The sequence below is a fragment of the Lissotriton helveticus genome, chromosome 4_1 (genome assembly GCF_964261635.1).
Source record: "Lissotriton helveticus chromosome 4_1, aLisHel1.1, whole genome shotgun sequence".
NCBI lineage: Eukaryota > Metazoa > Chordata > Amphibia > Caudata > Salamandridae > Lissotriton > Lissotriton helveticus.
In genome coordinates this window covers 1,832,557,727-1,832,571,224 of record NC_136063.1, presented here as the reverse complement: position 1 = coordinate 1,832,571,224, position 13,498 = coordinate 1,832,557,727, and the positions used below count along the sequence as shown (strand labels likewise).

The 13,498-nt window shown below is 43.3% G+C and overlaps 1 protein-coding gene across 4 annotated transcripts in view; it reads right to left on the bottom strand.

Moving 5' to 3' along the window:
• Window positions 1-13,498, bottom strand: part of POF1B (POF1B actin binding protein) — a 234,852-nt gene that overhangs the window by 58,032 nt on the left and 163,322 nt on the right. For all 4 annotated transcript variants that reach the window (XM_078688473.1, XM_078688470.1, XM_078688472.1 and 1 more), the window contains exons 8-11: window positions 8,535-8,562; window positions 2,868-2,942; window positions 1,831-1,923; window positions 934-1,047 (exon numbers count right to left, since the gene is read on the bottom strand). In XM_078688473.1, the coding sequence (XP_078544599.1) occupies window positions 934-1,047; window positions 1,831-1,923; window positions 2,868-2,942; window positions 8,535-8,562 (310 nt within the window). The remainder of the gene's footprint in view (window positions 1-933; window positions 1,048-1,830; window positions 1,924-2,867; window positions 2,943-8,534; window positions 8,563-13,498) is intronic.

Sequence of the window (13,498 nt, the reverse complement as noted above, 5' to 3'; positions counted from 1 at the left end):
AATGGAAAATATTGCTTTCCTTGCTGTAAACATCTGTTCATAGCGTTTAGTGTTGTAGGTGCACCTGCTCTGCATACTACTGCCATCTAGTGTTCGGCCCAGACTTAGAAGTCGTCTTTTGAGTCATGAAGAATACAGGGACTCCACGTGTATGACAATGTTAGAGCAGGTTTGGATATGATGATAGGAACTCTGGGAGCGAGGCACCCTTCGACGCTTCCTCCACTGTTTCTGCTCTTAGCTTTGACATCAAATATAGGAATACACAATTTACCCTTACTAATAGAAATGTACTAGTGGTGACTCGCTACAGAGATCTCTATGACACAGAGTATCAACATACTCTCCACCACTGGGCCTTCTAGAACTTCATATCTGCCCACTTGATGGGGTTGTAGACAGTACTGTAAGCGAAATGTCGAAATCTGCAGAGCAATAAAGCCGAAATCCCTTTCCTCCCCATCAAACATGGAAGTATGTGGTGAAGTTTCCCATCCTGTTTTCTGTTTTAATTCAACCTTCTTTGTGTAAATACATGTGCAAATAGGTTGGAGAAAACACTGAGGGGTCTGAGAATATCCACACATGCCGACAACTACATGTCTCCTGGGAAAAAACATATTTTTGCCTGTATCCCTGCACTTATTGAAGTGCAATATGCACCATTTCTGTGGGTTTTACATTTTACGAACTTTCATCTTGAGGCATAAATGTTTAAAGATCCTAATTTGATGAATGCCCACAGATATTTTTTTCATTAAGATCCACAAAAAATGTGGATCCACTTCATTATTAGTATGCATAAATTAGAATACCAAATGTATAATTACAATGGAGTTACAATACTTCTCCATGTTCCTGAGCAAATACAGGTTTAGTAGTGATAAAAGCATATACATTTTCAGAAACTGCACCTTATAGACCTGCATTTACCTGCTGTTGCCGATTACTTTCTCGTAAAGATGCCAAAAGTGCTTCGTATTCTTTCACTTGTGTTTCTTTAAACTCAAGGTCTCTCTCAAGTAGACTTTTGTCAGTTTCCAGTTTCTAGGGAAAAATGAGAATTGACCAGGACTTGAAATGTATCCAAGCACGTCTCACTAAATTCACTACTGTAGCCAAATACATCCAACCCATTTTTAACATACATCTAAATTCTGCCCACGTGAGGTTTATCCACTCCCAATATTTCTTTAACATTGCAATTTGCCCCTCAAAATTTGCAACATGCTGATCACAATCTACTCTTTACAAGTAAAGGAAACATTAAGCAGTTTGTGAACTAAAAGCAAAAATGTTCACCCATGTTGTAACCTTGTGGTATTGGTTAGTGACTTATTAAAACAAAATCTGCACCTAGTACCACAACACTACATTTACAAACAATGAGGGATAACGTGTTTATAGAGTCTTAATCTTAAGAGTACACCATTGGACCAGAAGAGCATCAATTTGCACTGTGCATGCACTAATAAACTATATCAATGGGGCCACAATACCGAAACCTTCATAAATAGTGATTGGGAATATGCAATTTACTGTGGTATACTTATTCTAAGTGTAAAAAGTGTAAATGTGTATTCCCTAAATCGTTTGGATTGTAAACAAGTGTTGGGCTAGTGCAGAACTTTTGCAATAACATTAGTGTGCTATCTGCATAGCAGCGGTGTATAATAATTCAAAAAGATTAGGGATCCTGTGCACGGCAATATCAACAATCAGAATTATTTCTGTATTCCTTAGGGTGGATTTACTGATGTTGCTACAGAAGCCAGAGTTAAGTATAAACAGCACAGTCTGCCAGTCACTTTAAAAAATGTAGTCACATACGTTCATGTCTCCTTGTAGGTGGCCAAGGTCTTCCCTTAGGGTGTTGAATGTAGACAGCACAAGTCTCATTGATTTGTCCGATGTCTGTCTCATCTAAAGAGGGAAGGAAAGTACAGTGTTACCTTATTTAGCGTTTCACAGAGTGATTGTTATGCGCAGTTTGGAATTTCATTATCTCCAGATTTTCTAATGTGTTACATAGAGTGCGCAGACCCTATCAGTCAATCCACAGGCAATGACATCATTGTCACTAACAAGTACAAGCAATGCCCTACAGAAGCTTCATGAGGTAGTGGCAGTCTGTACAAGGTATGAGCAAAGCAGGTGAAAAGTAGGGTGAACATCTGAGGAGCATTCATAGAGACGGAAAAGTATTCGTCCTGCTACAAAAGGAATAATGCAAAATTATTAAAGGTGCCTAATCAGGACTACAAAAGAAATGCTAGTAATTTGTAAACTATGTATTTTAATTCCTCGCAGCTGAGATGGGACAAATGTTTTAGCATTTGTGCTTCAGGCCAAAATATCTAGGGTAGTCATGACCATAAAGTTTGGAATAAAGAATACAGTAAAACTCTGAACACAGTTATGAACAGATAAACAACAAATAAACTAACCTAGGGCTTTACTTCAATGCTGAAAGTAGAACATCAGGTTGCCTTTATTTGCAACATCACTTCTGGCTGGGCATCCAATATTGCCATCAGTTTTGGGCTTGTTATTTCCTTTAAGGCATCCACAAGGAAGAGCAGCAAAAGGTGGTGGGGTATAAGATTGTGAACCTTTAGGTTTAACTATTGCTTATGGGATATATCTACGACTGGTGTAAATAACACTTAATTCAGTCAATCGTTCGGCGTATGAGCTCTATTGGTGCCCTTTTAAAAATAAATACCACATAAAAGGGTTACATATTTGAGGACTTACATGGCACTGCCCCAACATGTAAGAACAGTTCTTGCAATCAAGTGCTCAAAGGTGATGCCATCTTGAAGCACCATATAAGCATTTCAATACTCAAATATGTGTTTTCCCACCTGCAACAGATAACGAATTTGCTGCTTTGTCAACTCCGATGCTCCTTTCGGGATTACAGATTCAATATCTTCTGGCTGCAAACACATTAGAAAACTGGTTAGAATAAATGATAGCAAAGATAAATCAAATGTAATTGAAGAAACTATGTTAATTGGCAAAATTCAAATCTGCGGCTCCGAACATACTGTCATCATCCAATTACACAATTTCTTTCCCTTACTTTGGACAGTTTTTAGTTTTGCTGGTAGTGTCTCACTGAGAAATGTTACCCTGTTAAAATTATTCATTTTTTCTTTCACTTACATTAAGTACAGCTCAATCAATCAATCAGGGGTATTATAAGTGCGCTACTCACCCGTAAGGGTCTCAAGGCGCTGAAGGGGAGGGGGTGTGGGGGGTTCGCAGGTCTGTCTAGCTGAAGAACCAGGTCTTGAGAGTCTTCCTGAAGGTCTTCAAGGAGGGGGCACATCGGATGTCTGCCGGTAGCTCATTCCAGGTTTTGGCTGCAATGTGAGAGAAGGATCTTCCGTCTGCTCTGGCCCTGTGGATGCGCTGGGTTTCGGCCAATACGAGGTTGGTAGATCAGATCGGAGGTTTCTTTTGGGTAGGTGGAAGTTGATTCGGTCGTTGAGGTTTTTGGGTCTGTTGTTGTGTAGGCATTTGCAGGTGTGAGTGAGTATTTGGAAGGTGACTCTTCTCTCCACTGGGAGCCACTGGAGTCTACGTAGGTGTTGGCTGATGTGTTCGTGCCGTGGGATGCTAAGGATGAGTCTGGCGTTGGTGTTCTGTATAGTCTGGAGTTTGCAGTGTAGGGACTTGTTGATGCTGGCGTAGAGGGCATTTCCGTAGTCCAGTCTGCTGGTGATGAGTGCGTGGGTTACTGTCTTCCTTGCCTCCAGGGAGATCAATTTAAAGGTCTTGCACAGGATGGGAGGGTAATGAAGCAGCTGGAGGTGAGGGTGTTAATCTGTCGGGTCATGGTGAGTGCTGAGTCGAGTACGATGCCGAGGTTTTTGGCATGGTCAGAGGGGGTAGGTGGGCTTCTGAGGGCGGTTGGCCACCAGGTGTTGTCCCACGCAGAAGGGGTGGTTCCAAGGATGAGGACTTCTGTCTTCTCGGCATTGAGTTTTAGGCAACTGTTGGGCATCCAGACTGCGACATCTTGCATTCCTTTCTGGAATTTTAGTCTGGCAGTGGTGGGGTGTCTGGTGAGGGAGAGGATGAGCTGGCTGTCGTTGGCGAAGGCTTTGATGTCGAGACCATGTTGTCGGATGATGGCTGCGAGGGGGGCCATGTAGATGTTGCAGAGGGTCGGGCTCAGAGATGCCCCCTGTGGGACTCCGCAGGTGATTTCCGTGGGATCGGAGAGGAAGGGTGGCAGTCTGATTCTTTGGCTCCTTCAGGTGAGGAAAGATCAGACCCAGTCCAGGGCAGTTCCTTGTGTGCCGGTGTCGTGAAGTCTGGCAAGTAGCGCGCGGTGGGAGACGGTGTCGAAGGCCACTGACAGGTCAAGTAGGATGAGGGCTGCGGAGTGGCTTTGGTCCAGGAGGGTGCGGATGTTATCTGTGGTGGCGAGCAGGGTGGTCTCGGTGCTGTGGTTGTTTCGGAATCCGGATTGGGACAGGTCGAGGAATGCGTTCTCTTTGATGAATTGTGTTAATTCCCTGTTGACTGTTTTCTCTGCACCTTTGGCTGCGAAGGGGAGGAGCTAAATGGGCCGGTAGTTCTTGAGGTCGGTGGGGTCAGCTGTGGGCTTCTTGAGCAGGGGCCTGACTTCTGCCCGCTTCCAGTCGTCGGGGAAGGTGCCTGTTTTGAAGGTGGTGTTAATGGTGTGTTGGAGCTCGGTGCAATGGCGGTCGTGGCTTTGTGGTAGATGTGAGGAGAGCAAGGATCGGTGGGGGCCCCTGAGTGGATGACTTTCATAGTTGAGGTGGTGTTTACGGTCGCGGTCGGTGTCCAGCTGCGAGATGGTGGGCTGGCTTGTGCCTTTGGCGGGCGGTGGACTGGCTGCGGCATCTGGTGGATGGTCGACGAAGTTGTCGTAGAGGGTCTTGATCTTGAGGTGGAAATAGGCTCCAAGCTTGTCGCAGAGGTCTTGGGATGGGTGATGTCTGTGGCTTCGCTGCGTGGGTTGGTGAATTCCTGAATGACACTGAAGAGTTCTTTGGAATTGGTGGAGTTGGCGAGGATTTTGTTGTGGATGAAGTTCCTCTTGGTGGTTATGATTTTGTTTTGATAGTCCATCATGGCGTTCTTGTAGGTGGAGTTGTTTTTGGTTGTCTTAGTGTTTCTCCAGTTCCTCTCCAGGCGTCTGCAGGTGCGTCTGGCTTCTTGGAGATCGGCAGTGAACCAGGCGGCTTTCCTTGGGTGTTGTTTGTCGGGGTTGCCTAGCGGTCAAGCTTGTCTGTGCAGTTGGAGATCCAAGTGTGGAGTTCCCTGGCTGCAGTGTTTGCGTTGGATGCCCAGGTGCAGTTGTCTCGGGTGAGGGTGGAGTTAAGTTGCTCGTTGGTAACCTTGCTCCAGTTTCTTTGTGGTGGACGGAGGCCTAGTTTGGGTGCCTTGGGCTTGTAGATGGTGAAGTGTACGCAGTGGTGGTCGGTCCATGGTGGTTGCGTTGTGTGGCTGAAATGGACGCTGCTTCCTGCAGAAAAGATGGGGTCGAGGGTGTGTCCTGCTCTGTGGGTAGGCGTGGTAACAAGTTGTTTAAGACCGATGTTGGCGACGTTTGCACGACGGATGGTGGAGTTGGGGTTGTTGGGGTTATCGAGGTGGAAGCTCAGGTCTCCTATGAGTATGTAGTTCATTGATGTGATGGTGTGGGGTGCGATGAAATCGGTGATGGAGGTGGCAGAGGGTGTCCATGGGCCAGGGAGTCTGTACACGAGGGTTCCTCGGAGTGTGGAGTTGGGGCTGGTCTGGATCTGAAAGTGTAGGGTTCGGTGTAGGGGAAGGTTTCGCTGGAGGTAGTGAGCCAGAGGGTGCTCTTGATGGCGATGCCTCCTCCTGGGTGGTTGGGGCAGTCCTTTCTCTGGATCTTATATCCTTCCAGGATGGCGGTATGGATGTCGAGGGCGGAGGAGGCGTTGGTTCAGGTCTCTGTGAAGAAAGCGATGTCGGGCAAGAGAGAGTCGAGTAGGTTGCAGATTTCCGTGGCGTGTTTGTGCACAGAGAGCATGTTGAGGAGGATGCATCTTAGGGTGTCGTTGGTCTTGGCGTCCGTGGTTTTGAGGGTGGAGGTGAGGGTCTGGGGGCAGTGGCGGCAGGAGAATTGGCTGTGGGTCGTGTTAGGCGAGGCCTGTAGGCAGTCTCTCAGTCTTCCGGTGTTGATTGCGAGGAGGGCAGCGGAGTCGTAGCGATGGAAGGTCAAAGATTCAGGGTTCCTGGCGCTGGTCCCATTCGGGTCATGGACAGGGGCAGTGACGCGACCGCACAGTGGGTGCCATTAAGTAGGGGAGGGGGAAGGGACGGTCAGCTGGGAGGCAGGAACGTGCATGGGCCTACTGGAGGCGCCGCAAGGCTAGCAGCGGCGGGAAGAGGAAAGCGGGCTAAGGGGCACAGATTAATTATCTACAAGGGGACACAATGACAACCAGGTGGGCACAGAAATAATTACAAGGGGGCACGATGAGAAAACACAAGACAATTACAAGGGGAACGATAAAATACCAGGCAGTTACAAGGGGCACGATAATATACAGTGAGAGTACGTGGGGGCACGATAAAATACTGGTCACGCAGCAGATAAAAATACAACACAGCCACCGGGGGACACTGTATAACACAAGCAATTTCAAGCGGGTACGATAAAAAATAAAACCAAAACGGGGGGCACGAAAAGCTCCCAGCACATACAATAGAGAAGGGTTCATTACTAAATATTTTATGTTATCTTAAAAATAATTGCTTTTAATAAACTCCTTAAACATGGCTATGTCAGAAACGTTTCACTCTGGGATAAAATAAGACTATGCAAACTTCCAGCTCTCTCGTCCATCCAACATGCTGATGCTGAATACTGTAGCTGTAATCACAAAGGGTATATTGCTGGAATTGGTCTCTACGTTCAGTACCAGCCACAATAGGAATTGTGTAACAGCCCTTAAAAATCATTATGAAATCACAGCCTAGTTCTGGGTTTTGTAAAAAAAAGTGCTAATTTTTCATGAAGTCACTACAACGAAGTATTCGACACAAGACTTTACAAACCCTTTGATTGATTGATTGAAGACTCATACTGTACCTCAGAAACAAGTTCATCCATCTGCATGAGTAAAGTTTACTAACTGGATGAAAGCACACTGTCTCAAGCTCATCACCCACAAGAAAGAAAAAGTGATCTTTAGCAAGAACATCTCACCACAGGACTCCGATCCACAACCACACCCAGCACCCACACCAGGAGCCGCAGAATCATCACACCCGTTATGCTGCCATCACCAAGCAACTCACCATATCACTACCAAGCAACTCACCAAGACAACAAGCCATCCAGAACTCAGCAGCCATACTCCTCTTTATCCTCCCACACATAACTCACACCACATCACACCACACCTCAGGGAGCTCCACTGGCTCCCAATACACAAACATGCTCATTTCAAACTCCTCACATACCCATTCAAGGCACTACACAACTTAAGCCCCACCTACCTGGACAGTCGCATTGCCTTCCACTAACCACCCAGACACCTTAGCTCCACAGCAGTTCCCCTCACATCCCCCACACACACAACCAGATCAGGAGAACAGGTGTGCTCTTGCATTGCTCCTAAATCATGGTACGACCTCCCATTCCACATCAGAGTGTCGTCCTCTCTTCTTGAACTCTGTTCAAGGAAGCTTAAGACCTGGCTTTTCAATTATCCAGCCTACCACAGGGAGGGCTAGGCACACACACATGTTCAACACCGATAGACTCTTGTGGGTGATAGTGCGCTTTAGAAACAAACATAACAGCAACAGTTTAGGTTCTACTTTATGACTCATATACTCTAAATAGAATGTGTTCTGGTCAAGTCTAAAGTTCCATATACTGTGAAAAATATATCTGTGTCTGTATTCAATTAGTGTATTGGTAATTATTTGACCAACTGAAAAGGATTGAATAAATGAGTATCTGTTTGAATTTTATAAAGATTTGATACGTTTTACTGATACTTTCTTCAACAGCATCATTATATTCTTTCGAACAACATTTTGGAGGCAAGGTCTAAGAGTCCACTCTAGTATTACTGGTTGAAGAGTACTTCGGTTAAGGGAGGTGTGTCCATAATTAATGTGGAAAACATACTAAGTGTGAAGGGTCCCAACTTGCAACATGTTTATACTGTTTGTTTTCATATGTGCCCAGTAAATTGCAGACTTAGGCTATAGCACAGTTGGAATTGTGGAAAATGCTGGGGATAACCATTGTATGCAACAAAGGCTTTCTGTAAGCTTGCGCAGTTTGAGCACCAGTTAATGGTGCACAGGTCTTCTTTTCAATACTGCTTCCCATTAAAGGAGTGATTGAAAGCAAGTGGAGAGTACTTACTCCATCCGCTATCTGGAAAGAGAGTGTCCACTCATGAACAAAAGGTTTATTGACCGTTTAGCTATTCAAAATACATTCTAGGTAATGGCACAAAATTTAAAGGCGCCTACAATGCTATATGTAAACTACATACCTGTTCAGAAGTAGAATCCAGGTGTTTTCTAAAGAAGAAAAAATACAATTAATTTGACATCAGTTTGGGATGGTGAACAATGCTAAAGAGGAAAAATGTATTACCAAAATCAAACCATGGTCACTCAATTGCCTCTCAGATGATCCTCTCGTCATCAAAGAAATAAAATTGTAGCTATGATCCTTGAAACAGTGATTTTTTTGAGAATATCAGATAAAAGCAGTTGTATTATGATTAAAAAAAATATATATCAAATTGAAATTGCACAACGGGTAGACATTTGACTACCCACTTGGACATCTTAAACATTTTCCGCCTTCTGAAAGTAGGACATGGAGATCTTAAAATTTCAAATTTTAATATATATATGAAGTTTCCACCATCATTGTTGATTGCCGGTTTAGAGGAAAGGTACATTTGTAGTGTTTCATTTTAATTCACAAGGAAAACATTACTTGTTTACATGCAATGATTTCTATGACCTACGGTCATTCGGACGCTTCCTAAATCACCTACACTCGGGTTATTTCAGTTTAAGTTAAAAAAGCAGCTTAAGTTAAAAAAGCAGCAAACGTGGTACGGTAATTGGAAAAGGTTTGAGTACCATCTAAGTTAAGACTTTTTGAGCGTTCACCACAGATTCACTGCCCACTCTAAGAAGACTCATTTTCATGCCCACAGGTTTCATTCATGACAGGAGAGAATTTGGCAAGTCTTAATAATGATTCACAGTTGCAAATGGCACCTCAGCATGAAATTATTCACAGATAGAGGTTTTGTTAATCATGACCTGGAATGTCAGAGAATCTTATGTTCTGTTGTACGTAAATAAGGTGAAATGTGGAAGGAAACAGAATATGTATATATATATATATATATATATATATCTATATTACCTACTGGCAATAGCCAGTAGGTATATATAGTTAGGATTTTTTCTCTATGGGATTTCTGAAAATTCTATGTCTAATAACTTTGGCGTTTGTAGACGGAATTGGCTGAAATTTTCGGGAAAATGGTACATTTTGTTTCTGAGCAGCCCCTGAAAATTTGGGGGGTTTCGTCAAGGGGGGGCCGAGAAAAAAGGGGGGTCCCAAAACGCGTTTTTCCCATTCATTTTTCCACAGGGCGGTTGGACTCACTTTTAGCTCGAACGGCTGAATGGATTTACATGAAACTTGGCAAAATTGTAGATATGGTTTGCCCGACGTGCCTTTGCTATGTCTCAATATATGTGCTCCAGTGGATTTTGAGAAATTAACGTTTAAAAAAAAATATATATCTGTGACAGCGCTCCGGTTAGCGCTCCGGTTCGCGTACCGGACGCGTCGCGGAACTTCGCGAAGCGAAGCTGATTGGCTCTCCGGTGTCTGTCAACATTCTAAACAGTCCGGAGCGGCCGCCATCTTGTCTCTCGGTAGGATCGAGAGACAAGATGTGGTGAAAAACGAAGGGGGAAATGAAGGAAAGGGGGCATGGTAGACCCCTCTTGACCCCCTAGGATTGATGAGGGGGATATTAAAGTGCCCCGTGGGGCAAAAAATAAAAAAATAATTTTTTTTTCGATTTTTCGCCGTAGAGGCGCGTCCCGGTACGCAAACCGGGCAGCTCACCGGGCAGCTAACCAAGCAGCTAACCGGCAGCGTAACGGGAGTCTGAGGAGAAGCTGATTGGCTGTCAACATTGTAAACAGTCCGGAGCGGCCGCCATCTTGTCTCTCGGTAGGTTCGAGAAACAAGATGTGGTGAAAAACAAAGGGGGAAATGAAGGAAAGGGGGCAAGGTAAACCCCTCCTGACCCCCTAGGATTGATGAAGGGGATATTAAAGTCCCCCGCGGGGCAAAAAAAAAAAAAAAAAATTTGCGGTAGAGGCGCTTCCCGGTACGCGAACCGGGCAGCTAACCGGCAGCGTAACGGGAGTCTGCCATCTTGTGCTTTTGGAGCGTCCGGTTCGCGTACCGGGTAGCGTCCCGGTAAGCGTAACAAGGGGAAAACCAAGAGAAACAGTAAAAAAAAAATTAAGGGAATAGATTTCCAGCAAACTTGGCAAAATTGTAGGGACTGTTTGTTTGATGTGCCTTTGCAAGGCCTCAAGATATGTGCACGTGTGGATTTTGTCTAATTAAGGTTAAAAAAATATATATATCTGTAAGCGCGCTTACGTTACGGGTTTTGTTTGCGCTGCAGAGCCGATACGTCACGGCGTCATGAGGCGTCTCATGTGGCTACGTGATACGTCACGTAATAAAGAATATATTTTACAGCTATAGATATTAGCTTTTAAAAAACCAATGAAATTCACTGAAAAAACCATAGGTTATAGACCATATATAGTTAGGAATTTGCATTTACAAAACCTTGAAAATTCAAAACCATAGGTTAGAGACCATATATAGTTAGCTGGACATTTTATTGACATAAAACCAATGAAATTCCATATATAGTTAGTTGCACTAACTATATATCGCGCACCCGCAATCCACTGCTGATCATGTCACATATTACATCATTCATGACATGGTCAGTGACATCACTGATGACATCACTGATGACATCACTGATGACATCTCAAATGACATCACTGATGACATCACTGATGACAACATCGAGTGACTGTATGTTTCTGTGAAGTTAAAATATGTCTTACATATTGAAGAATGAGTGGATTTATAAGTGTCTGGATGAAGGATTTAGTAGGTGCATGACTGACTGTATGAGTGAGTGATTAAATGTGTCTCACTGAGTGCATGGTTTAGTGACTAAACTGTCTTAATTTGTGCATCATTATATCTGTTGTTCTGTAAACTGCTGCATGTGTTGATCAGTAGCTATATGAGTAACTATATGGGTTATTGATTGGTTGCCCAAGTATTTGTATGGGAGACTGAGTGTGTGTGTGGGTGGCTGGGAGGTGTATGACTCTGTGCATAGATGTGTGAGCAGTTGATTCACTAGATGTATGGGTTCAAAAGTGCATGTGGAAACAGCTGTATGGGCGGTTGACTGTGTGCATGAGTGTATTGGTGAGTGAATGGATATCTCAGTGCTACATGTCAAAGTAAGTACATATGTAAAACACAGTACATTTGAGAGTTGACATATATAAATAACTGTGCATAAGAGCCAGTGAATGTGTGAGTGGCTGTATGGATCATTGTGAACTTGTATCCGGGATTGTATAAGAGAGTAAATATGTGTTAGTATATGTTTGAATAAGTAAGGTATGTATAACTGTATAGTTGAGAAAATGGAGGTGTGATTGATTCTTTGCATGACTGACTAGGTGTGTGTGTAACTCCATGGATGAGTGACAGTCTGTGAGTGTCTGTTTACACTGAGTGTATCTAAGGTTATATTAGAGTCTGAAGAGGTTAATCGTATTATCACATGAATGATGTCATCAGTGATGTCATTTGAGATGTCATCAGTGATGTCATCAGTGATGTCACTGACCATATGGAATTTCATTGGTTTTATGTCAATAAAATGTCCAGCTAACTATATATGGTCTCTAACCTATGGTTTTTTCAGTGAATATATATATATATATATATATATATATATATATATATATATATATATATATATCACATTTATTTAACCTGAATTTTCAAAGCTACACTTTCTTCTCTCAATCTTACAACAGAAAGCAGCTCGGTAACTTTAGAACTGTCAGAACTCGAAAACGTATTATAAAGGAATAGCTATTGATGAAGCCTCCTTTCAAAAAGCCTCTTGGGTGACTTATCTAGTCCACTATAAGCCGCCCAGAATTCATACTGATTTTATTCACGTAAAAGAAAGCTATTATGAGTAGAGAATTTAAAGGCAAGAAATACACAAACACTGAATTAGTTATGCTACAGAAGCATCAGCATGTATTTTTTCAACACATTACAAAAGATAGAGATACAATAATACTTTAGATTTCAATTGGACAGGGTGAAGTAATATGGATGGCCGCACAGAGAATCAACAACTTCAGGTGATTGGGAAGTTACTTGGATAAAACTTGCCTGAAGTTGGCTCAATGCAGTGAGCATTTTTGCAACTTGAGGTAGAGCATGATCCTGAGAGTACAGGAACATTCCTTTTATGACAGACAGCCTTCTACATGTTACCAATGCACTTTTCACAGTGAGCTCTTTACCTAACAAGTGGACATATTCCACTACATTTCTTAAATAAATAAAATCAAGCAGGTTGGTAGATCTTTGTGATTAGCTCCTTGCAAAGCAACACACTGCAGACGGTCCTGCTACATTTGGCCAATGGTGTGCTTCCATCAGAGAAAATCAGTGACTGGAAGGGAGAGATAACATTCTGGACCCACAACCTAAGAATGATCATTATATTAAAGGAGAGGGCCTAAGAGCAAATGCTCCTCTACCTTTATGATGATACTGAAAAAGGGCAGATGTTTTGCTCATCTGGGTCACTGGGTGGAAGTATGTACTCAGACTGGGATGCATTGTGCCAGCCCAATCAAAAAAAGCAATCTTGAGAGGTGGTGATGTGGCTTGAAAGTTCAAGGATTTCTGTGGAGTACCCAGAGTCGACAGCAGTACGGCAAGTGGAGTTTGAAACCACTTGGCATTCAGATAATGGGTGGGAGATGATTGCACACGAAATGTTTTGCAATATACCGGCACCTTTGTTTCTGGCAAGCCTGCCAATGGTGTTCAATGTGGGGATAACAAAAGTGCCAGCTAACTTGGAGTGATGTCAACACTTCTTTATCTACAGCACATCCATAATGGTGTGGCCTTTAACTTAGGAATACTAGTTGGTAGTCTCTAGATAGCTCTAAGTAATCCTCAAATATAACCAGAGGAATCTAAGTCCATCCTGAATCACTTTCAGCTTAGCTGGCAAGCCTTGCGAGAGATGACAAACAAAAAGGTGCCCACCAGAGGTGCGGAAAGCAAGTGATTTCTGTGAACATTTTAGAAAGAAAGATATGG